The sequence below is a fragment of the Varroa jacobsoni genome, unplaced genomic scaffold (genome assembly GCF_002532875.2).
Source record: "Varroa jacobsoni isolate VJ856 unplaced genomic scaffold, vjacob_1.0 scaffold_1298, whole genome shotgun sequence".
Lineage (NCBI taxonomy): Eukaryota > Metazoa > Arthropoda > Arachnida > Mesostigmata > Varroidae > Varroa > Varroa jacobsoni.
This window is the reverse complement of record NW_019214200.1, coordinates 110,835-136,932: the sequence shown is the minus strand read 5'-3', so window position 1 is coordinate 136,932 and position 26,098 is coordinate 110,835. Positions and strand designations below refer to the sequence as shown.

Here is a 26,098-nt window from a genome sequence, read left to right as displayed (position 1 = left end):
GACGCCGTTCTATGTTTCGCATCTGAGCGATTTGTGAAACTCCGAATATATGCTTTGCAATGCACAGTTGACGTCAGCTCTGCCTCTGTATTAATAATGAAAAAACTATTGCGCGCCATTAAATCGGGGCGTAGAAGTGTAATTTTGGTATAGTGGAAAAGAGATTCTAAGGATGAATATTATGAACGTGCTTATCACACTCTAACCTTTCATTTACCTATTTGGCGCTGTTGTCGACATATATATATATATATGAGAGAGTGTGTGTGCCGACATGCACTGCCTATATATCTAAGCATTATAATGCACCATATATCATTACCGCGAAAGATATATGAAGTAATTACTACTATCCAGGACAAACGCAATGATTACATTTAATCCAATAGTTCCAAGTTAGCAGTAAGAGTAAGTAAACAATTTGTTTTCTAATTTCGAACTACACCTAAGCCAAAAAATGTAACAATTTCAACTTCCATATTCAAAGTTTATTTATTATTATAGATTTAGATATTTCAAATTTCGTTTTAATAATGTCTGCACATCTCAATTCAAGGAATACGTGGTAAGGCTACATACATCTTTGCTAAATTAAATATTAGCTCACTAATCTTAAGGAACATTACAAACAATGAATAAAAACGATTTAAAGAACTGTTTATAAGTTAATATATAAGGCGAGCATTGAGACGCATGACTTACGTGCTTCATTTCTGCTCCGTTTCGTGTGCGTGATGTTCATCACCCTATGCTGCTGCTGCTGCTGCTGCTACTGCTCAAAATCGCTGCTTAGGTTCAGACCGTGACATGTGTAGAATTTGCCATTGTGAAGGCGATTCCCAGTTGCCCTTGATTTCACCGTGTTTCTGTTCGGGCTCACTCAAGTTTGTCCATCAAGCGTGTTTGCAACAATGGATAAAGTCATCCGACATCAAATGTTGTGAACTCTGCAAATTTGAATTCATTATGAACACTAAGCTTAAGCCCTTCACAAAGGTGAGTAACCTAAAAACTCAAACAAATCGTAATAATATTATATAATGGCTGGCTTGAACGTATGGCTATGGGTATGTAGCTTCGTCTTCATTGAATTTATTTCTTTTATGGTACATATACACCCTTTGAGGTGAAAAGCATTTGTAAAAAATGTACGTTCTTATATAAAACCAAATGGATACAGATAACTCAGCCAAAAGCCTGAAGTTTGTCATATTCAATAGAATTCGCATAATAATCAAAAATATTGCTATTACGATATTGCAAGCGAGTCCGGCGGATATTAAAGTGGACTAACTTTTAAGCTACAACTGCTAGCAGACAACATTTGGCTCGTAAATACTTGAGTTTTTTAGAATTTCGAGGCGAAAACCCAGGTGAGTTTACTTTAAGACAAATAAATTTATGGGAAAAAGCATCTAGTCTCGGAAACGAACGCTTAATCCTCGAAGGCCACAGTGCCGCATAAACTCATCAAACCCAGGTAAATACATTAGACAAAAAAGCCCTAAACGGTACACAGTGAGTGATGCAAACGTTCTAAGAGCGAAAAATGTAATGTTGAAGACCAGCGAGGGGGCGGCCAGATGTTGGGACCTGAACGACAATAATGCATTGCCGCAATCGATAAGGCATCTCACGAAAGCAGAGCTTAGGCTCCAAGCGGACAGTTCACATGTAACGTGTTACAGATTTATAACCCGAAGCGAATATCCGAAAACGCAAAAACTGGGTAAAAAATAGATCTCCCGTAGGTTATCTTCAAACGAAATACAAATGCGTATGATACATTTCGTGTAATCTACGGAATTTTAAGCAATAAAAAGCCCATGTGGAGCATATGGTTACTGTAGATAAGGCATAGTGGAATCTTCACTGCCAGTGGGACAAGGACCAAAAATGAAAATGGCATTGTCCTAAAGAGGGATTGGGTTTAATGGCATTATGGAGTAGGCTGGGATGTAGGATTACAGTAATATTTGTAGTGGACTTCAGAAGTGTCTGCTACTTTGGGATACTCGCCGAAGATAGAATCGTTAATGCAGCCCTTTATCTTGACTCCTCATGAAACACACGCAAGGCAATCGAAGTCATGCAATTTTGGTTCTTGGTGATAGCGCTAGATGACCTACTTCCCGTATGGAGCAAAGGAGTATCAACACTGGCACAAACCGTCTGTTTTGGTCTAAATTTGAAGTGAAGAGTAAGTATTTGGCTACTCAGAATCTATCAGATCGTTAAAACAAATACGTGAACAAGAAAGAAGAGTACCTTCAGCATATATTAAAAGATCATAATTTCACCCCAGCTAGTTCAATAGACATTCGACTTCAAAGACCGCCGGATTCGTTTGTAACTGTCTGATATCTACATAGGATCGTGGGCGTTTGTTAGCGGTTAGTGTTAATCTTCATTTGACTTAAATACCATAGGCCACTGTTCCTTGTAGACCAATGTTGGATTGTCGTCACAAAAAAAAAATGGGATTTGCGTCTCCGCTTTGCTAAATATCGTCGTTCACGTTATCTACTGTATACTCATCTAACTATTGTGGGCTTCAGAGTTATCTTCTATGTTCTACAGAGTATTTACAAGTACTGTTCTGGGAATGAAGGGGTATTTAGACGCTTCGTTATTCGTAGACATTCAAACGTAGTGTTATCTTTTTCTGCTGGATAGTAAAACAGCCAGAGTCATAAAAGTACTACGTATAACACGTCATCTACTTCAATGAGCAATCCCAATTACAACTTTTAGTAGTGGCAGAAGATGAAGATAGATAGCGCAAGTCGAACGGCGAAGGAACAACTGGTGCCAAATATTGTGTAATGAAAATTCACGTAAAGGGGTATCATCTTGTTATTGAGTGAACTGATTCTAGTATAAAAACTTCTCTGCTATTTCGTTTGACAATAACCTTATCCGATCATTTGACATCAGCAAGTTGTTTTCTAATTGTAAGTAGCATCTCTTTTCATAATCAATTTATAATTTCAGTGGGAACGTCTGGACATGAGTGCCATCGAGCAGCGCAGGGTCCTGTGCCAAGCAACCTTCCATTTAGTTGCCATTACGTGTATTCTTTGGTCGTTATATGTACTTATTGATCGCACGTCAGAAGAAATGCGTGAAGGACAGCTTGATTGGCCTTTCTGGACCAAACTCATCGTCGTCGCTGTAGGATTTACAGGTTTGTGCAGAGTTAGTTAGCTTTTGGTCAACTAATGAACATGGATCCACAGATATCAAAAATCATTTCTTCAAGGCATAAAGCGCATTTTACAGATAGTTTCGTCTCTATTTACGCTAGAAATATAAGACTGTGCCAGTATAATTTTCGGAAATTAAAGAAAAAGTGTTGGGAAATTTTCACCAGCCTCAGCTGACTTCGCATAGTGAATGTGTAATTAAGATCAGTTACGGTTTAACACGTATCTGGGAAAATCGTACCGGTATCTGAGAATATGACGCACCCTCGCTATAATATAACACTTTGCATATTATTATTACTGATGTGTTTTTTTACAGCCGGTTTAGTGTTCATGTATGTTCAGCTTCGAACATACGTACAGCTGTTCCAACGCTGGAAGGCTTTCAACCGTATAATATTCGTGCAAAATGCACCCTCGAAAGACAAGGATCTGCCCACGGCACGCGATCTAATGCCGGTCAACATTGTTATACCGGACACAGTAGATTCTCGCCCGCAGCAGCATCAGCAGCAGCAAATTCAACAACATCAGCAAATCCCGACTGCGAAAAGATCTTGCGATGAAACCAGTTGTACGTCGCCAATTTCCGAGGACTTTAATGCCGAATTGAGCAGCCAGGGCACGATACCTCCAGACGAGCCCAAGCCCCCGTTGTAGTAATATGACTATACAGGGATCGATATATATACGAGACCATTGATTTCGAAGTCCTGTCTTTTATACTTGGAAAGGAAATTAAAAGAAGGAAGAGTCTAAGCTAATGCGAGTTCAAATTTTTCACAGTAACACTATAGCTCTCCTAGCTATCGTCGCCTGTTTGTCGTTCCCGATCAGCTAAAACTGTGCACATATAGGGAATGGAATTACAAGAGATGCACACTTATGAAAAGATTCAGCTGCGTGCAATGAAAATCCAATCGCTTGATGGCTATCCTAGTGGGGCGTTAGTCATGTGGGCAAATTTGATGTGCAACCTTAACGAGTTCACACCACATATTTGGAAGAGCGTGGAAGGCGACAGGTACTGTGAATGGCTCTGGCCGTATTTAATAGCCATTTTTTCTGTTCCGAAAGGATCGAATGAGTGAATTAACACGCCAAATAGGCTACCGAAGCAACCTACATGCCAGCATTAGTATCATAAACTTACTAATAGCGTCAGTGAGTTACTCAGCGAAACACGGTACTATATTGTCACGTTTCGCCATGTAGTGACTTAACTTTATAGTAACTAAAAAAAAAAGCGAGGGGGAGAGAGAAGCATTGCGGGACTCTTTGTGTCAGGAAAGCCCAAATTCAGCCAGGGGTCGGCTTTAGCAGCTGGGAGCAATTGGCTAAATGGATAGCGATCCCTTAAGAACAACAGTGCCTAAAAGATAATCTCGAGTTACGCAGCTAAATAATTCGAAGAAAGCTCGGTTAGGCATAACAATCAGTGGCCAGCGGATACCGATGATCAAACTGGAATATGAAAGCTTTTTCTAGACATCTACCTAGGAATTGATGAGAAGGAATGAAATAATGAGTACAGTTCGTTGATAGAGACGCAAGTATTAGTAGGGCGGAAAGAGAAGCCTCATACAAAACAATACGTTCTCGTGTTTCATATGAACGAATGCTGATATACCTACTACAAATTATTCATTAATATCCGCTCTCAAAAGTCTTACAATGTGGCACTTCGTTCGATTTTTGTTGTCCTTTCTTCTTCAAAAGAATTTCCAACATACATTATTTCAAGATATCTAGGCTTGATTAATGCTGATTTGATCTCCTGAACTTGTACCCGTTCTGGTAAAGGCTAAATGTTGGAAGATCCCTAATCGAATTCCTTTGTGTGTCAGAGAGCCCACGATTATCCTGCATAGTCAATGCTAGAGCAACAAACGTCGACATCAACGAATGTTCGTAGATGAAAATACATGTACATAGATATGCACAGTTGACATTTTGAGGAAAGTAGAGCTTTCTTCCTGCTGAAAGAACATGAACCTTGAATCATTTTCCCAATTCTATTTCAATTTTTTCACATGTAAAACTACTTCGATCAGGCATGACATTCCCCCGAGCTGCTGATATATTCAGGTATATACCATATATACAGTATGTCTCAACGGTGGATTCGCTGGGACCCGGAATAGAGAAGCTCTATATGCCACTAAAAGGTCATTGACTTATTTCAGCGTTGTAGATATATCATTATTTTTATTATTATTATTGTTAACAGTAGTCAGCCTTTGTAAGCATGGATCTAGTCGAAGTACAGCATGTACACTACGATGCAAAAAGCTGTCATATTTTTCGCTGTTTTGATGTATGTACCTAATGTAGGAAAGAGTTTAGTATTAGTATAGTGGTACTTTAGTTTTAGTGACTTCCATGCTGTATCGTTCCCATTGGCAATGAAATAAAGCCCGCAGGGTAAAGAATACAGGTTGGTTTAGCAAGATCAGCGGAGTGTCAAGATAATAATAATAAAATTCTATTAAAAGCGGCCATAGTTGGGATAAAAAATTGGAGAAAATTTCATTATATGCATCTGGACAACAAATGGCTTAATAAACGGATAAATACAAATGACAATGGGAACATATAATTGAAAATATGGCAAACCAGGGCCGCATTATATATATATATATATCCAGAATTCACGATCTATATTATTGCCAGTTTCCGAAAACTCGAAACTTAGTCATATGGCACAAAGAGCCATTTCTGATATTCAGTATATTCGATACAGAAATAAGATGTTTCCGAGACGATAGTATCTATTGTTACATGGGCAGCTCAAATGAGCCCCAGCGATTAGTCTTTTTGGAGTTTTGAATTTTTAGGGCTTTAGCCTATTACAAACCAAAACTATGAATATGATCCATATTTTTGTGGCCGTTGTGTTAAGCGAAATTTCGATGAGTGTACGCGGTTCACGGTTAGTAGGTTAAAAAGTTCTTTACAAACGGAATTTGGATGTTACATTAATGTCTCTGTTGGCACATACACGACATTGCTTTGAAATGTCTGTCTTTGTTTAAATACGCTTAGATTTTGTTCCAGTAATATATTTATATATATATATATATATATATATTACTGGAGCTTAGATGGAATATATATATATATATATATATTGGTACCGCTGGGGCCAAGAGAAATTTGGAATCGGTTCAAGTGGCTGTTTACTTATCTACACTCCCGTAAAGACAAGCAAATAGCGTATTTTCCAACGCGAACAAATAATAGGTTTGCATTGTCATTGGCTTTATAACTGTGTATTGAAAAATTAGTCTTTAAAGAACAGTAGCAGCTTTGGAAGACCTCTAAAAAGAGTGTATCGGGTTACGACCGATACTGACAAAAAAGTACAAATGAACTCTAATAAAGTTGTGTTCATTTCCATTGTAGGTCCATACATGGGAGGGTAATTCTATATTTGTAAATAACCTATCAGGGGCTCAAGAAAGCTAGTCCCACGTCGCGTAAAGCTTCGCTTTACACAAGTGGATTAAAAAATGGACCAGAAGAAGATATGTCTTACGAGATAGATGGAAAACAACTTATGAAATAAAACACACTAATGCTTCTGTACATGTCTGTATTATGGTATATAAATATGAGGAACCTAAAGTACGTTTTTATACCTGTATAACTGTGTTAGTTGATCTTTGCAAAGAAAATATGAATTAATGAAAAAAATTATCATAGCGAAGTGTCACTGAGCGGTTCGGGTCTCATTAGAAGCCACGTGTATGAGTGCGAAAAAACACATGCCTATCATGTGACTGACTTAAGAAAACAGACCTGGATCAGACGATTTGTGGAGTACGTGTAAGTAAGTAAACGAGTGCGTGTTCTCATATGCCGCAATGGGTGATGTGAAAATATATTACTATTAAGCAAGCAGTTTCGGCTAGAACCCTATTTAAGGTAGGCCAATAGCAGCTAGTCCTTGCAACAGGTGCACAATCAGAATCGCAATTTATGTAGAGGCAGTAAAAAAATCTCAGAAAATCATGTAAAAATCTAGAGGAAGTTGAGCGATTGAGTCGGGATGTATAATACTGAATAATCAGAAAACGCAAGAAACGAAAAATTCAAAAAAGATCACTAGCTGAGCTTAAGAAAAATTATAACCATAACTTTTAGCAAGATGCAGAACACCTATTGACAATTTGCTTGTGCAAATAAATGGATGCCGCGCGTCAATGTATTGACTCATAGAACTATATCACTGTTATATATACCTGTATGTATAGTGTATTTCCATAAAGTACTTGGAGACGCAGAATGTCCAATGTGCTCATCTAATAACAAACATTTAAACAAAGGAATAACAACAGAATGGTCGGCACAAAAGAGAACATTTCCGAGGCATATAGGGATAAAAAGGTTGGAGAATTATTTTTGTTCAAACAGTTTTGGCTGCCTGAGCAAGATGATCAGGTGACGCCTATCTATTACAACATCTAATGGAAGTTGTATAATAATAATAATATTACAATAGCAGTATAGAAAGTTCGCAGTTATTCACTCTAAGCTATTAAACTATTAAGCTATATTTAACTATTAAACTATAAAGCTATTATTTAAAGGCAGTTAAACTAAAGACAAGAATAACAAATATATATATAATTAAAATAAAAAGTGTAAAATAAGGAAGATAAAAATATCAATGACGATACACAAAGAGACCAGAGAAAAAGCATCATTATAGCAATCCATGCGGGATCTTCGATGTCTTTCATGACATCGATGCCATGGAAAAATGTGAAAGAAAATCTAAAAACAACTACATAGCAGAATGTAGAGCGGAAACAAAAAAAAAATCACGTAACTTGGTGGTCAATTTTTCTTCTTACTTCCGTTATGGTTGGCTAGACAAACTGTGATTAGGCTTGGAAAAAATGTTTGGTTGAATGGTAACAAAGCAAAAAAGCAAATTTACTGTATCATCTTATTGCCATGAGTTACCTAATGATATAGATAGTATGATATGCTACTACAATAATATTAATAAGAATAGTAAGAAAATACTATACGGTGGTGACAATGATGATGACGTGATGACACTAATAACCGTAAGTTATTTTTATTCTATTACAATCGTCACTTAGGTAGCGCAACTTTTTTCAATTGACTAACTGACCTGGTGATGGTACTGAGAATTGTGTATTAATCAAAAATGCTCCATTTGATAAAGATTAGTGTCAACAAATAGAAACGAAGCATTCGATAAGAATACAGAAACATAATGTCTAAACAACAAACGCGTTGCTAAATCGTAGAGTCGAATACATGGGCAATGCGAGAACTGGGCTAATGGCACACGAAAAACAAGGTAATAAGAATGATTGTAGAAATGATAATATGCCAACAACCATTGATTTTTTGTGATGTACACATCCGGGGGACAGCCCCGCCCATAGCCGCTATCTTGATCATTATGTACCTGTATATATATATATATATATATATATATATATATATATATATGGAACAATAAATTGCATATTGTACAAAAAACTGTGACAACTGCGTTCTTTTTTCTGTTGTATTTGTTAACGTATACTACTGACTGCCGGACAGACTAAGCATTTTATATTTAGACTTTTGTATGCAGTAGATATCGACCGAGTCGTCTTCGTTGGCTTCAGGAAGCTTATTAACGTCGCTTCTTAGCTGGTATTGCTTCGTTTCGTAGAGAGGGAAAGAGAACTTGTGATTACGTTACGTGTATTACGTGTTCACATCACCCCTGTTCTAAGCCCTGTTTATGAGCCTTATAGGTAAATATTTAGTAGTGAAAGTCTGTAACTCGGATTTTTCAAGTAAGTTGTCTACACTATTTTATTCAATGGAACGTTTTTTGTAGGAAGAAGAAATAACAGCATTTCTATAGTATGCTCTGTAACGTTCCAAAAGCTAATATCTATAATTTAGCAAATTCCATCTGTTGGTAATGCATATATAAGAAAGTTACATCGTTACACTAAACAGAATAATAATAATAATAATAATAATAATAAAATAAATAAAAAATAAAAATAAATATTCTTGGAACGGGACTAACGGGCCTGTAATAAATCCGCAACCTATAATAACAGAATATGTTGACAACTGTTCGATCATCGTAATTACTAATAACTCGTCCTACACATAGCTGAAATTATTCTCAATACGAGCATAAATGCTTTGCGAACAAGCTAACCAATATATATATATATATATATATATATATATATATATATATATATATATACAAGACTTTATATACAAAGATTTTTATTATTTATTTAAAGGAACTGAATACAATACGCGAGACACAGATGTCACTTAGTTATACGTGCCCATTCGGCTCGGGTCCATACTAGGGTAATACATTTGCCCGACTCCGGGCGGTGGCAGCATGCCGGGAGGAAATGGAGGCGGTGCCAAAGCAGAGGCTGGATTGCCTGCATTCCCTGAGTTTTCGGGTGCTGCGGTTCCATACGGTGGAGTAGCCAGTGAACCACTATAGGCGCCATGCGCCGAAGTCTGGCTCGTAGATGCCTCTTCCCTTGCCGGGCTACGACCCCATTTGACGTTCACTCGACGTCCGTGAAGTTGGAGCTTGTTGAATGACCGTTCGGCAGCCGACTCAGCACAGGCTCTCGATTGAAAACATACAAACGCACACGATTGCTTTTCAACCACGTGAATCGACCGAATCTCACCAAACTGGTAAAAATGTGCCCGAATATCTTGTTCCGTAGTCTCTGCAATCACGTACAAAAAAATGTATATGAAAAAAAATATACATACACACATAACAAATTGATGCCACACGTTCTGTTTTACTGATGGCTTGTACTATTTCTCGGGTTTAAACGCAGTTCAGATAATGTATTTGCCGACAGTCAATATAGCTCATAAAAAAAGAACTCATAAAAAAGGCTAGGGACAAATGTAGGGATTCAAAAGGCATTTGTTATCACTTAAAAACATTTTATATTGGTTTTTCCAAAACATGTTGTTAGGAATGTTTAAACATTATAACTATACAAAGAAAGCTTCTTGAAATTTCTACTTGTGTGCTATATAAATGTTTCACTTACACAAGTCATGTCAAATATCCTTTTTGGTGTTGTATAGAGTTCGTTGTTTTTCGAGATAAACGTTCTTTCAACGGTACGATAAATATTTGGCACTATGTTCGTAGTAAATTATTCTACAATTCATTGCGAATGCTCGCAATATTTCTTATGTTTTTATTGTATTGACAAGATACGGCCATGCTGGTTACACCAGAAAATAAATTTCTATGCATCCTCGACCAATTTTTGTATTCGCGGTATTGAGTTTGCCTAAATTGAGTGTTCTATCGTTAGGCCTTCTGCCAACCAATAACGCAGGATATAATTTTGTTTAGCAAAGAAAATTCTTGGTCCTTAAATAAAACGAGTCTTTGCCCAAACTTCTACGTTAACAGTCTCGAATCATTCTCGAAATACACTCTTATATACGTCGCATCTCCGCTAGCATTAATGTAGTACCTATCGACGTCTAAAGATAGGGAAAAAGCTAGGCACAATATGGGCGTCTTAATATGCTCACGTAGAAATCGAAGGACTATATTTGGCAGTTTTTCAGATTTTTGCTGGTCTCTTTTCTTAGGGGGTTAACCATCCTTTTTATCAAATTAGTTAACAGGCATATTCGTTTGAAAGGCTGTTTCCTTTAACATAGTATTTGCAATCAAACAATATTTGACTTCATTTAGCCATTAAATCTTAACTACTACCTAAGATACTCAAACCCGCATGTTGGAGTTATCAATGCCACAGCCGAATTACACGTGTTGAGGGTACGTGGCCACAAGAACGGGCACGCACCACCTTATGGCTCCCATAGCAATGTTTTGAGAAGCTCAAGTGCTAAGAGCTGTGAGGCATTTCAGAACATCTCTTAATCCGCTGGGAGTATATATTGCTTAGTTTAGGTGTAAATGGTATGTGTCATTTTGTTACATCTGAGGATATGATTGGTATACTTACCCCTAGGAATATTTCCAATGTACAAGGTGGTGATGCTCTTGTCAGCAGGAGGTTCGATTCGTGGCATCGCTTGTGCACGCTGCATAAGTTTGTGAGCAACAGGATCATTGTTACCGTAGTAACGGTCCTTAATGTTCTGATCTGCCAGGGGGTCGTCTGGATCAGTTGGCTTTTCATGACGGTACGGGCACTCATCCCCACGTTTGCATTCGCCCTTATAGCAATTATTGGGAAAAACCACAGACAAGTCAACAATGAAGCGTTTCTTTTTGTAAATCATTGGACACTGAGCCGAACTTGAAGGTACAACTCACTTGTTGTTCCTTCCTTTTTTCCAGTTTGCGTTTCCTTAACCAATATCATTACCGTAGCTGCGACTATTACGTCCATCCTAATAAAAATTGACTTCTTCAGGTATATCTTTTCTTTACTCTCGCTTAAACGGACTTTATCACACTGTCACTTACAATTATCTACGGCATCATACACGTACTTAAGATCCAATAAAAACTACAATAAATTGATTCTAGGTTCTCTAACTCTGCAAGGCCTACCTATGCAGCAGTTGACGGAGGACTTACTTTTACCCAAAACGAGCAGATGTGTGGCCGGTTTCTCTTGTAATACGGGGCTGTTCGTGCCATTCTCGCTAATAAGTCGCTTGGAGCTTGTGCCTTCGCCAGTTGCCCATATGGCCGGCTAGGATCTGCCGCGGCCACTGCAGATTCCACATTCTAACATATCAACATGAAAAAAATATTTTAGATGCAGATGATCAATCTTCAGAGTTATGTCAGCACATTTAATTAAATATTATTTTCGAACGCTTTAAGTATATAGAGGTAGAGGGAACTTTTGTTTAGATTAAAATATAGCTGAGCTTGCTCATAGTAAATCGCATTTCAATTTTAATAGGAATGGGATGCTTACTTGTTGGTAGTACTCTTTATTGACATCGCTCTTAGGCACCTCATCCTTAATAGCCAAAGCCTGGTCACGAACTTGAACTGGTAGCCCGTAATCCAAATCCAAGAGACATGTCTGGCATACATTCTTCAACTTAGCACACGTCTGACACACCTAAATTTGCAAAAATACCAAACTCCAATAATTAAAATGATCAAATCGAATAAAAAATATTATAATTCACATCGAAACACTTCGGTAACAATTTTGGCTTGACAACACCTATGCATACATTACTTATGGATGCCTCGAAACTTCAAAGGAAGTTGAATTTAAGTGACAGCTTTACAACACGAGGTCGGCATGGGAATAGTTAAAAAAAAACCTTTCCTCACTACAAAAAAAACTGCAAATCTTAGGCTTGGGTAGGTTAATTCTAGTAGTCGATCTGAACTAAATTCTAGTTGACAACGCGCCACACGATTATATTGTTATACTAATCATAATATCTTTATTTTAAACAATCAGCATATTTAGTTCGGCGCTTTCCATTGGCAACTAGCTACTATACATTTAGCTATTTTATAGGCTGTATCTGTGCATCTGCAGAAAATTTTGAACTCTTCACAAATGTTCCCACATGCTACGCCTTAGAGAATGAATGGATAATAATAATTAATATCTCCAATTCTGTATACAGAAAACAAAAAAGATTATTTACAGAATTGTTGCAGTAATAGGAAATGTTCATACCTCAGTCTTTTTGAAGCGGCTTTTCGGTCCGGGGCACCAGCGAAACACGGTGAAAGGTCGCGCACAAATCTTACATTCTTTACCGTACTTATCCTTCATCTGCAAATAAACACAAACAGAATCACGCTCCATACTTAAATCCATTCATCATTCTCTCACAGGCTGTTCAGTAAGCATCTATCATATCTAGGACAGTAGGTATATCAGCGTCAATGGTAGTTGGTAAAATGATGATTTTTAATTAGCACTATAAATAGATTATTTGTCCTGCTTATTCTATAACAAAGAATTATAACAAAGACTGATCAAACAGTTAATCGTCGGTGTTACTTTATTCGTATAAAAATCTATGAGCCTCAAATGCAACCGCATAGGCGAAACCACTTGTACGTTACAATCCATCACGACCTCATGTACTAACGTCCTGATTTCATTGATATGCAATGACTATTTCGCCTCTATCGCAACCTTGCTTCTTTGAATCAACAGAGAAATGTTTTTTTTTTTTCTTTTATCATCTCTAATTAATGCAACTCTCGTATAGAAATAAAGTGTATTCACCCATCGTTGTATCATCATGTCATTGTAAAGAGCTCAATAATTCGTAAGTCAGGTTTTAAATATGCAGTGATGTATTACGTTGATAGGACAACTACGTTTGAATAGATCGTTTAAAAATAAAGAAAACATTAAATGCGTGAACGGCATCACGTGAACGATGAGCCTATGTATCGCAGCGAGACTACATACCATTCGAATGTAAGGGATTTCTCCAAGACATGTCTGGCATACAATGGGGAATTCGGCATCTTCCCAGTTAAGTCGGTTATAAGTGTTGGCGCTTTTAGAAGAAGCCATCTTGACGAATTCATAAAGTTTCCTTAAAAAAAAAGCACCATTCAACGATTCCAGTTGTTATAATTATTTTTCTACACTAGGTGGTACGCTTCACTGTATATCAACAATAGCAGACGTCCAGCAGACTTAAAGGAATGCTCGCTGGCTTACCTAGAATCTTCATTCTGCATTCAAGCTCGCTGCCTTCGACAACCAATACATTAAATCATGCTTACTCGTGAAATTACTTTTATAAAGAATAGCACAAACAAAAAATCTGAATAGATGTATTGTTCATTTTTGTTCGGTGCCACTTGATCAACGTGAATTCTGTACTCTGAGCAGCAACCGATCCAGCGGTTTTCTCCAGGATATAAAACCTTGATGCCAATGTATTCCATACTGTTGTAATATCATACACTGGCACTCTTGTCGTAGAGTTAGCGGTGTTGATATAAACATTTCAATATCTACTGCTTTAAATTAAACTGGCAAACTTCTTCGCATTAAGGTCGCTGGTTCAAATTCGTCATATGTATACGAACTCATACATTTTTTTGCCAATTAACCTCCACTACTTGGATCTTCTCAATGAAGACTCGTGTCCGTGCGTCTGCTCATCGCTCATTCAGTTGTAGGGGGCGCTAACAAAAGACACCACATTCCTCATGTCCGGGATCTCTTCCGACTTTTCTGCTTTTGGAGTAACAGACCAATCCACTCTACACGTTGTCCTGTATGCACATTGACTAAGAGATGAGAGTAAAGAAAAACTGTACACTTTTTTTCTTGTTTGTCAACAAAGTTGAAGTCTGAAAAGATACCTGATATAATTTGAACAGATGAGTGAGTAATGTGCACTTCCGTGGTCGTACAGCGCTCGATCAGCTGTCCATTGCCCGTTCTCTACGGTGGCGCCCACCAGGCGGCGTTGGGTGTGCGGCGACATCTCCGAACGGGAGAGACAGCGTAACGACACCGGAGAGCACTCTATGCGCCTTAAGCTAACTCAGTTAGCAACGGGGAGCTGCGGGCCAGTCCGTACTGCTGCATCGGGCAGCTGGGGTTCTTCTGCCACCGTCTTCTAATTGTTTTAAATAAAATACCTTGTGCACCTTATAGACCGACAGCGACGACAACCTCGTTCGTTGGCTGCAGCGAAATACACATTTACTACCCCAGTTATTGTTATTACTACCACTTGTAACGCAGTGTGTAAGAGTGTTTGAGGAATCGTCTGTGCCGCGTGAATGCGATGGCGTTTTGTATCATTCATGGGGGCACCTCGTACACGGGCCTGAGTTGCCGCCAGAAAATGATTTTGCTTCTTAGGTTCACCGCAGCATTTGGCCAGGTGCGCGTTCGCTCCTAAGGAAACAACGAACAGAAATACGTTTGATGCGCATTGTACTGGTCAATCATTGACCAGCCCATTACATTCATTAATCAGTATTATTTGTAATTATAATTTACTATTGTTTGCGCACTAGCCAGTTGGTGGAGAACGCGAAACTTATGCTGGCATGTGACAGGCATGACTACATATGCACTTGTATCCCTCTCAGTTATTCAAAGACGTTGAGGACGGTAGCTGCATGTACCTCTTCACGGAACTGCAACGGTAGATCCGGATGGAAACGATCTTCATCCTACAGATGAAAAATGTTGAGAGTGTTGAACAGTAAATAGATCTGTCAAATATTCGTACGCAGTAGCCAGTACCGGTAATAGGCTTATTGGTTTGGCCAGCAATCTTTGACATGCGTTTTTGACTTAAGACTTTTCTACAAAATATCGTATTGTGCTTCTGCCGTTTTCATTCCTTTATTACTCGGACCTGCAACGCAAATTACTGTGCTTGTCGTTCGTGGAGTAGTACTCTGCCGTTGTATCTTTGCCTTCGAGGAAGAAGTATTAGAATGTGCTTATAACTTTAAGAGAGCGCTTGCTAGCCAATACCTTTAGTTATAATGATGTTTTGGACATTTCGCGTAATCTGTTCTCTTATGCCATACGTGGGTAACGGCATAAAAAGCGTATAACATATGATATATATGAAATAATATGTAGCCGCTACGTTTATGGGCATCTACGGCGATAACGGTCATGCTATAGAGTTACGTGATTTTTAAGGGACTTCTCTAACCTCTTTAGCGAATATACATATGTATTGTGCGTGGGTATGTACGTGGTTGGTTAAAATGTGTTAATAAAAATAGTGCTAATTAGAAGACTAACTTATAGAAGTTTATTAAATTAGAAGTGATATTTTTATATAAAACGTATATTTTAAAAAGTTGTGCAGTTCTTCATGCATTTTCAAGGATCCTTTTTCATTGCTCGACATGCTTAAGTTGAATTGAAACCCATAAGTGTGGCCGGCTGTTCGTGTATGCTACTACGGTTTTCACGAGGTTCTAATTATTTCGTTCACATGACATCGTAGCAGGGTGCAAAAGCACAAAGTCAGAAAAAAGGATCTAGCAACAAGAATTTTGCGGCCAACGTCTTATATAAGCTAGATATTAACGGCTGGCTTTCCAATCAAGGATCCCCTATTATTCACCAGCACTGTCTTTTGCTTCTGCGAAGTAAGAAGTACATCTGGCGACGACTACGACAGCAGGGGGGCTGGACTTAAAGGGGTCAGACATCGGGAGAAAAATAGGTGATCTGCTCATCCAGCCTTGATGCCTAGGTGCTGATGAGTACTTGCGTGCCTAAACGCTGACTCAAAGAGTGATACACATCAGTCGTTGTACTACTATTTCTGAACTAGTCAAGGACGATTGGGCCTGCCAGTTGGCTGACATCGTCGGATGTCTCCTCTGTTTTAAGATTTAGCAAAAGACACGAACTAACTGTTGTTGTCTCTGTTTCGTGTGTATCACGTAACTATCGGGTGGTGCTCGAATGAATTAAAAGGCAGACCAATTAAACCTGAATGAAACTGAAGCTTAGCCATTGAACATCAGAGAATATACTAGGCTATTAATAACAATCTTTGATCCAGCATTTGATTTCGATGCAGCTCCTTTTTGCCCTGATAACACGCTAAACACAAGAGTTTATTTAATTCTCTTTGGTTTCGAACAATGTAAATTCTCTTATATGTTTGGACTGATGTAGAACTAGTTTGAATTTAGATTTTGGTAAAAGTAATTGGCGGCAAAAAGTTTTACTTAATTTAATTACCAATATCGTGTTCACGTTTATGACTCAAATTTTTCTTCATTTCAGAAACCAAAGTCTTCAACGCGAGCTCTGTGTACTCAACCTACTAAGAGTGACGATAGCAACTTTAAGAAACAAAATAACCTCCTTAGCGTTTCTTATTTGCGTGGTAAGCACTTATCCTTGAGTCTTCCTTTGGCATTTTTGACAAGGTGTGTTAAGACACGCGGGGTGTGTTAAGAAAAACACCTATAATAAGTGTACTATAATGAAAACTGCACTAAGTCTCGGGAGATGTTTCCGTAATAGTTTTTGAGCTGTACAATATCCTTATGGGCAAAAAGCAGTGCATCTTCGAACGAAAAGCAATGATACGGGTATTGCATTTTCTGTACAAAAACTCTGTTATCAATTCACAGTCGTCTTTATGTCTGCATTGGGAGCATTAGAGTTTTATTCCACGCTGCAGCCTTTTTATCGTTTTTTAGGTTACAAAATGTTAACAACAGTTCGACCATTATACTATATCTAAGTGTTTGAGCCGCTAGATTTTCCTGTATTAACGGAATTATACGAGGACTCCTATCGATGCAATAGTTATCTAATCAACCATGTCTACCAGCGTCAAATTCAGTGAGTATGTCTGTCCTTCCTGTGACTGAATGTTCCTTTAAAGCGGCGGATTACGGGGGACGAAAAGTAAACACTTACAACTATGATGTGTTTAAAAAAACAAAAAACGCGCTTCATAATCTGTGGCAAAACCAAACGAAGTGATGTAATGAGTTCAATGTGATAAGAAAGGAATTACCAGCTGTTGCCCCCTGGTCAAGCCGTCAAATAAAAACAAAAATCGGATCTTCACTGTCAAAAACTAACAACATTATAAAAAGCCATTAAAAAATCAACCTAAACTAGTAAACAGCAAAGGCATTATTCTCATCCATGACAAAGCCAGGCCACGTGCATCTGTCTTCTTTTCTAAGTACCCCACAAAATTTGAAATAACTGCGATGAGAAATTCTCATACACATGCCATATAGCCCATATGCTGTCCAATCAGCCTATCACCTGTTTCAGTCTTTGCGAAACTTTCTTAATGCTATTAACCTTAACATATGTACATATGTTCCTAGAAAAATACATAAGGTCATCGATAAAACTGGCGCATATGTAATATAGTATTATTATTTACTTCAATTTGGACTTAAAATCAATCAATACTTTTTCGACCACCGAATGTATACGTATCTATATTTTCCTGGGTACTGCGTGCTGTTCAGGTATGCCCACAATCATAGTTCCACTTCCTAGTCGAGGAGAGCGATGCCGGTTTACATTGCGACCCCTTGGAAATACCCTTCAAGACCTCTGCGATTCTGTGCAGTCGGAAGATCGAGGCGTGGACTATATGGTTGCACACACGCTTGGTAAGTACAATGGATGCAATTCTAAAGAAAGAGCATAGGAAGCTTCTGCTATTCATGCATTGCCCTGTTAATACATAATGAATACAGATAATAACAGTCAAGAGGGAACTGTAAAATTGCTTACATCCGTGTGAAATTTCAGACGGGTGCCGAATTTCTGGGACGACCTCAATAGAATCGCTTTTTCAAGAGCCATTCAAGCTGACGCTTAACAAAGACACCTATACGGTCGAACCGCCTGAGATAAGTGAGTGCCCCTGAATCACTGTTTACAGTCTTACGTGTTTGGTCTGCATGCTTCGCTAACAGGTAGCTAGTGGTTATCAAAGCCTCTGAGAATTGATAATGATTACATTGGATAAACGCTGACTGAAGTGACTGTTTGCTATTACGTGCCTATTTTTTATGATATATATTTATTTGAATTTTGCCAACAAATTCTGGATGTATGTTAATATGAATGGTAACACCGTATGTATACATATTTAATGTTTCGTAACGTATAAACTGTGTGCTGAAAACAGTGATTAGGACCTTAAATTTATCTATTCTATTTCTTAAGACCATTATCTTATGCATGTTGCTTGTTGGAGTTATTGAGCCTAGTTGCTGGCCATGCTTTAAGATCGTTCCTATCGTACTTTTTCTGTTTAATATCGAACTTTCCTACTAGTAAAAAGAGGTATGATTTAACTGAGTATAGACTTGAATTGCTGGTAAATTTGGTGAGCAATTGGTGTGATACAGTAGCATATGTATGCCGACATATGCAAGACTAAAAAAGCCCTGCGGTTCATCATCAGGTGGATAACAAAAGGATAATATCATACAACGTAGGTTTACCCTGAAATGAAATATTAGTCTACTGTGACACAACTGTTGCAATCGTAGATTCGATGCGCCACACTCTATAACAAGGCATGGTTGAACTTGTTAAGGGTAGAGTTGATAGTAAAGAACTCAGCACTTTTAGTACTACGTACTAACACGTACCAATTCGATATTATTCATTTATTGCTGTGCGTGTACTGCTCTCTACGTCGCATTCTCATGTGGTGGAATCCTGGGTCCGTTTGCGTGTGTCTTTCTGTGTACTTCGCCCGCACGTCGTGCTTTCGCGAATACTTCACACGCATGTTCGCATCAACGTATCCGTCGCTTTGGGTCTGCCGATCTGGCATCGTGTGGCCACAGCGACGATTCACGGTCTCCAGCAGACTGGTGGCAAGGACGGATATGAGAGTACGTAACAAACCGTCTTTTTAGGATCATTCCATAAAGTTCAGGGTACGAGGCATTGAAACAACAGGAGTCCCCATAATCATTACGCTAATAAGATGCATATTTCAAAACCAAATGAATGCAAACATATGATATTCTAAATTAGCACGCAATAACAGCTGAAAAGTTATTCTTGATACAAGATTCTCCTATCCGGAACTTTCGGTTGTCAATATCGGGTAATATTGACTAGTGCTTTTGATTTGATAGCAATAATATCTCTCGAAGATCAAGCAGTCGGAAACGCCGTCGTGGTCGTTAACTCCCGAAAGGGTTCACAGCGGTGTTGTGACGAGACGAATTTAGGTATGACTGGAAATGTCCGTAATTCTGTCTCTCGGCCTTCAACAAATCGTTTATAATAAATGTGAATAGAATCGGAAGTAAGCAGCTCTGCAGGAACGCATGATTATAAACAAACCTTTCTTTTTTTTATTTGAGTCATCTATATACCAATGTCATCTAAATAAATTTAATTTTGCCATGTATGTTCGACATACAGTCTGTGGTTATTCTCAGTTGCCTCCTTTCTACCTTCTTATGCGTCTATTGCTGTCCAAGCTGCTTATATACAATCTGAAATATAACTCCTTCTTTCCTCTACAAAGCTGCTGCTAGTATATTGTGCGATGAAGGAAATCTTCCCCTAGTAGTCCAGGCTCGAAAGGTGAATGTCCCGGTTGCAAAGGAAAATACATTTTCGATACGTTGTTTACTCGTCTGTTTAGCACTCATCGATAATTAAAACGGTGAGGCTGATTTGTCTTTTCGTTAACTTTTGTCCTATTTAGCTTGATGTACCTTTCCCGCAACCCTACAAGACTAACACACCTGTTGTGAAAGCTGATTTATCAATGGATTTCAAAATTAGCATCTAAAACACACAGCGATTCACTGTCGCTTACATTTTATTTTCTCGCAATTGATTTACTCGAGATTTCTAAAAAGCTATAAGGCATTTAAAGACAGAGCGGTCAAGAGCAGAAGGTTTATTTATGTGAAGCCTAAACTGAGGTCATCCAAATAATGTATATACTTAGCAACATTATAATGCTAACTCGGGGAACACTTCTCATAAAAAATTACATCAATATTGAACTCGACTCTAAAAAGCGCGTTTTGTTTTCAGTTGACCTTAACTAAGAAAAAAAGCCATCAAGCAAATCCAGCGTTAAAAAGATGGACCGTGTCCAAGCTGTGCTTGTCAAGCGTTGTTAAAAATTTGAATCATCAGCTTTTCAGTTACCCGACAAAAATATCTTAGTGTTATTATCCAAAAATCTAACCGAACTGGGATACGCTCTCAATGCCAAAATTGCAATTTTTTTAAATTATTAAACCACTTTCTAACAATCCTTTCGACTATAGAGTACGGCGTACATTTTCTGGCTTGCTTTGACTGTTCTTACGGCAAAACGTGATTTAGAAGCTATAAGAGATCAACGTTTTGGCCACGCGAGACGTTTATCTTCAAAGCCCAAGCTTGAGGCAACGTTCGATTCGCCGTTAAACACAGTCGTAACAGACTTATAGTGCAGTGCAAGCACTCTCCAATGTTACTTTCTATAACGTTCGGCCAACTGCGTGCGATTAAAGAAGAAAAACAATTCAAAAAAGTTGCAACAAATTACTGAAGCACCAAATACTATATTTTATAGATGTCTTCAGAAAATCAATGTTAAACCAGTTGTGCTTCTATATGCATTACTTTCTCGACTATGAAACAGAAGAAGTTACGTCAGAACATGCTGAATCACTGGCCGATGTGAAGATCCTGGTCAATCGTCTTTACGAAAGCCTCACAGTATCCGAGCATCAGTTAGAACAAGAACGAAAGATACTTGCAAAGATCGAACAGATTCAAGGAGAGATGGAGCCTTTAGAGAAGCTTAAAAACGAAATCGCACGTTCATCGCAACGCCGAACTACAATCCTTGGCTGGATGGGATTGGGCCTTATGAGTGTTCAATTCGGGGTACTTGCTCGCCTTACCTGGTGGGAGTATTCTTGGGATATTATGGAACCTGTTACCTATTTCGTCACTTACGGTGAGTAGTAGTTGTTTAACAAACAATGGCTATTATTCATTTTGGTTTGAGGAAAGTTATTTTCTATGATGGATTTTGCAATAATACCGAAACTAGGGGGACTAAGTTTTTCATATCTAATAATCCTATGAAGTATGCATGTCCTGCATTAATTTCAGAATATTAAGAGAACATATTTTCACTATAATTTTCCTATGTCTTCGTATTATCTCGATTTCATATATACGCGTAGGTACAAGCATGGCCGCGTATGCATACTTCATGGTAACGAAGCAGGATTACTATTTACCTGACGTTAGGGACCGGGAGTTCCTTAAGGCATTCTGGAAAGGTATGACGATAACATATCATACCATCATGTATTTAATTGATCTACCGATCTATAAATTATATCTGTAGATAAATATCTGTAGATTCCTAATCGAGTGATTTAGTTGCAGCCTCGGATATGATAGATTTTTTTGCTTTCGCTTTAACTTCCATTGTTGTAACATAGGAGCGTCAAAACGCGGTCTTCAATTGTCCCGCTATAACGAGCTGCGTGATTCGCTAGCCGAGTGTCAAGAGGAATTGCGTCGTTTGCGTGACCCCTTGCAGAAGCATTTGCCCCTTAGAGAGATATGTGACGACTGTGTGCATCACAAGGAGCTCGAGGAGAGGCGAAGGAAGGATGAATTCTAGTTATTAAGTCGAAAAAAACACTAACGAGATGGTTGACATTCGCGTACATCTAAATAACCAGATACGATGACGACAACGACAACAACAATAACAACAACATAAATAGCGACGATAACAACAAACGCTATAAACAACAACATCAACAAAGTGTTACATTCAGCCATTCATCATGTCATAAGTTCATTATTCGAACATAATGATCGTATCCAGTGAGGCCGGAAAGCTATTCAATGACACGATTAGATCCGACGATGGAGAAGAGACAACTTTAGTTGATATTGGGATGTAAAAGTGGTGGAGCAACGTTTAGGCGATGGAAGAATGTATTGGTCTTTGAAACGTTAACATAGCCGAAAACAGCAAATACAATCTTAACAGGTAGCAGTTGCTCAATATAATGGTTACGATACACTACTGATCCACTAGACAAACTGGCAACAGACACCTCAGAGATTGACCAACAAATGAGAACAGATGCTTTCATTGTGATCTAAGCTTACTACCTATCTACCTTTTCTCCATATTATTATTATTAAGCCAGAAATCTAGCCAAAGCTTTGTTTATGCTACACATATATTGAGCGAAATACAAGACCCTTTCTAAGCTGTATTGGTTCGATAAGAAACAGAGTGGGCTGATCTGTTTGATTCACAAATGTATTCATCAGTTACCAGCTACGCTATCTTGGCTGGTTCTTTTATCAGGGTAAAGCGGCGCCAACAGGAAAATTTCGTTCGTGTCCAGTTAATTCAAACAATTGTGGGTTTTGTCTAAAGTAAATCTGGCATTTACCAGAAATTGCTAGAAATCTAGAAAAAAAATATCTGAAAAAAAAATTAATTCTAAGGTAATTAACTGCGATGTCCTTTCATAAACATCCGACGAGACCTACAAAGACCTAATTATTAATCGATAATATATAAAATTATTGCATTGCTGTTAGCCGACAATTAAAATCATTTACACGTCACAACCGAGAACTGCTGGTACATAACTGCTTGGAGCAAGCTTTTGTGCTTGGATCCATGCCCTCATCTGACGGTAGGCTGTCGGTACTTATCTGTGATTGAATTTTCATTTATCTATATCTTCATTATCATTATAAGAAACTCAATCCGAAACTTGCAGCAGTGCGACGGAAGCATTTAGCCGGCCAATCGAGCGTTTAACAGGCGAATGAATCCGACTTGATAATGCCGAATTCTAGTCATTTCATGATCTTCACGTTAAACAACTGCGTTAACAGCAACAACAAAAATTAACACTACAATATGAACATTAGAGAGAGAAGCTAGAAAAACTTCGCTTATTTTTCTTCTTAAATATCCTTACTCGCTCAGTTTTTTTCTTTGTAGTTGTTTCCATTTTTTTGACGTATCCATTAAGACGATGTTGTCCATACATTACAATATTCACGAGATTTATTTGCGCAGATATTAATTAACGTATTACTGTTAATATACATTAACATTAATGTATCAATGCTATTCTGATAAGAGCCTATGTTTGTTGGGGTTAACAGTCTGCCTTACTTACTTACTCGCTACCGATGTACAGATAAGTTAACTATTTACGACATCCACGTGCAGTATGACGTGAAGTCATTTTACTTGTACCTGTTACTGAAGTACTTACATCGATTCAGCAATGTGCTAATGCTGAAATTTCACTTTGTGAAACCGCTTATTCGTTATTAGTTGCCCTGCAATGGCAACGTTAACTTTTACCGAACAAGCACAGTTCATGTTAGACAACTGGCACGGCATTGTATAAAGGGTTAGAACCAAACTAGTCGAAAGTGAGCAAGCAAGAAACTGAATGGCTATTTTCCGCTTAAATCAACCTCCCTCTTAATAGTCGCCAGGCAACACTTTATGGTGGTGATTATAATCTCCAAGCCGATGGAAAACAAAAACTTGTACTAAAAAAAATCATTATTTTTTAATTCCAAAATAGAAAGCATATTGACTCTATAAAAACGACGTTTCCATTAATTCTGCCCAAAATGCTGAACCGATTGTCAACTAGAAGCATGACATTGATCTTCGTTATTAGCGGGCGATCTCTGGTACGTCGCAAACGCAAATTGCAAGCTACGTTTTTTGTTCGTACGAGACGAATCTCAGTGCTGTCAAATACAGATTAATTTTTATTGCTGTGATTGAGTTGGGCTTCGGTTTATTTTGGTTTCGACTATAGTTTGTAAATAATGATAAGCAAAATTCTGGTTATATATACAGATATACATTCTACAGATATAGTACTTCGGCGTTGTATCGATGTGCCGACTGGCCCTTGGCCACTATTATTGTATGCACACGTTGAATAAGATCTGCAAATGCTGCCACGAAGAAGCAAATCTCTCTAACGTAAATGCCTCCCTTGGCAGATGACCGCAATAGTTGCAAGGGGCGAAGTTCATGACTATGTCTAGCGGAGCCAGTTTCGCTACCACCGCTACGACTTTTATTACTATTACTAGGGCAAAAAGCAATAGTTGCGAACACTGTGTAACCATCGCTTATTAAGAACGTCAATGATAAATTAGCTAGAATCAACCTTTTCGGCCAGTCAATCTATTAAGTGACCCAACTAACTTTGATAATACGAACATTAACTCTTCTTCTTCCCTACCAGTGTAAACCAGCCGATCAATCGACTTTCCTTCTCATCAACAGTTAACCAACTTCCGACCACTCGACACGTATTCAAAGGAGACTACAAGCTATCGTGAGAATACAGACAGACATATAATTTCCTGTCCCAGTTAATCTGCTTGTAGCCTTTCAACTAGCTGGTGCCAATATACGCCAGTCATATTTACCTTCAAGCAAAAATAGAGATCAAGAGAGGACGATGAGGACAACGATGTCAATAAAATCGGAAAGTAGATACCGATTAACTTATGTGATTAGAAACTAAATACAGATAACGCAATTACGGTTATATACAGCGCGAACGATGTCGAGAGCATTGTCACTAACATGGCCGTGAAGGCTGAAGGCTTATTCCGTCACAAATAAAGCGACAAAATAATTTAGAACGATAAAAAATGAATGTGCGTTTATGCTTCAACCAATAAGACCGTTGATTTTTGATAGTTTGTGGATGTTCTCGTGATATATTCGTGATAATTTTAGCTACGCATGGTGATTGAAATTTGAATCTGGACATAGAAACACTCCGTGTCGTAGGAACCAGCCGTCTGATGGAGTGTCTAATGGCAGTGTTGAACGTAACAGCTCGACACTTTTAGTTTACATACTTTGCAAATACGCTGGTGTGTACCGTGTTTGTCTGCTAAATTTCAGACACAAATGATGATTAGTGCACGTATCTGAGCGTTGAGACACTTCATTTCCGAGAACCAGCTACCCGATAGGATGCATAACGGCATTAAAGTTCGAAACCTTAGATTATTTTGGAAGGTTAGGACGGATTCGAAGGCGAAGTATACATTAGTCATAAGACGCAGTGCTGTATATCTAGCAGCTGAGAAAATCGTTTTTTTAAGATGGAAAGGTTTACGCACTTGGAAAAAATAGCAGATAGGGACGACATAAACGAAAGGTATTATTTCCGTAAACGCGTTTTCAAATGATATCGGCGAAAGTTTGACCGGCAATATTGTAAAACAAGGAAGGGTAAATCTATTAAAAATAAACTTCTTAAGCAGTATAACTTTTCGGCTTGAAACCTTCTTACGTATGCTAATCTTATAAGAAGAAACCCTATCTTCATAATTCTT

At 38.2% G+C, this 26,098-nt stretch overlaps 3 protein-coding genes across 11 annotated transcripts in view; 2 read left to right on the top strand and 1 right to left on the bottom strand.

The window, feature by feature from the left end:
• Positions 1-8,699, top strand: part of LOC111268546 (E3 ubiquitin-protein ligase MARCHF8) — a 37,448-nt gene extending 28,749 nt beyond the window's left edge. For both annotated transcript variants that reach the window (XM_022847605.2, XM_022847604.2), the window contains 3 exons: positions 794-996; positions 2,995-3,187; positions 3,526-8,699. In XM_022847605.2, the coding sequence (XP_022703340.1) occupies positions 794-996; positions 2,995-3,187; positions 3,526-3,866 (737 nt within the window). In that variant the 3' untranslated portion in view covers positions 3,867-8,699. The remainder of the gene's footprint in view (positions 1-793; positions 997-2,994; positions 3,188-3,525) is intronic.
• Positions 8,271-14,684, bottom strand: LOC111268542 (pre-mRNA-splicing factor RBM22). Of its 2 annotated transcripts, none has more exons than XM_022847588.2 (7): positions 14,560-14,684; positions 13,649-13,778; positions 12,899-12,997; positions 12,170-12,319; positions 11,821-11,973; positions 11,240-11,453; positions 8,271-9,961 (listed from the first exon to the last, which is right to left on the bottom strand). In XM_022847588.2, the coding sequence occupies exons 1-7, from the start codon at positions 14,682-14,684 to the stop codon at positions 9,540-9,542; spliced, it is 1,293 nt and encodes a 430-aa protein (XP_022703323.1). In that variant the 3' UTR covers positions 8,271-9,539. The 2 variants fall into 2 exon arrangements, with proteins under 2 accessions (XP_022703323.1, XP_022703325.1); XM_022847590.2 differs by lacking the exon at positions 14,560-14,684 and adding an exon at positions 14,287-14,305.
• A 291-nt stretch (positions 14,685-14,975) lies between these two features.
• Positions 14,976-26,046, top strand: MCU (mitochondrial calcium uniporter). 7 transcript variants are annotated; one of them, XM_022847591.2, is made up of 8 exons: positions 14,976-15,089; positions 16,976-17,078; positions 18,193-18,339; positions 18,482-18,586; positions 19,534-19,581; positions 21,348-21,668; positions 21,901-21,999; positions 22,165-26,046. In XM_022847591.2, the coding sequence occupies exons 1-8, from the start codon at positions 14,991-14,993 to the stop codon at positions 22,347-22,349; spliced, it is 1,107 nt and encodes a 368-aa protein (XP_022703326.1). In that variant the 5' UTR covers positions 14,976-14,990; the 3' UTR covers positions 22,350-26,046. The 7 variants fall into 7 exon arrangements, with proteins under 7 accessions (XP_022703326.1, XP_022703328.1, XP_086827858.1 ...); XM_022847597.2 differs by lacking the exon at positions 14,976-15,089 and adding an exon at positions 15,121-15,356; XM_022847596.2 differs by lacking the exon at positions 14,976-15,089 and adding an exon at positions 15,121-15,416.
• The last annotated feature ends 52 nt before the right edge of the window (positions 26,047-26,098 follow it).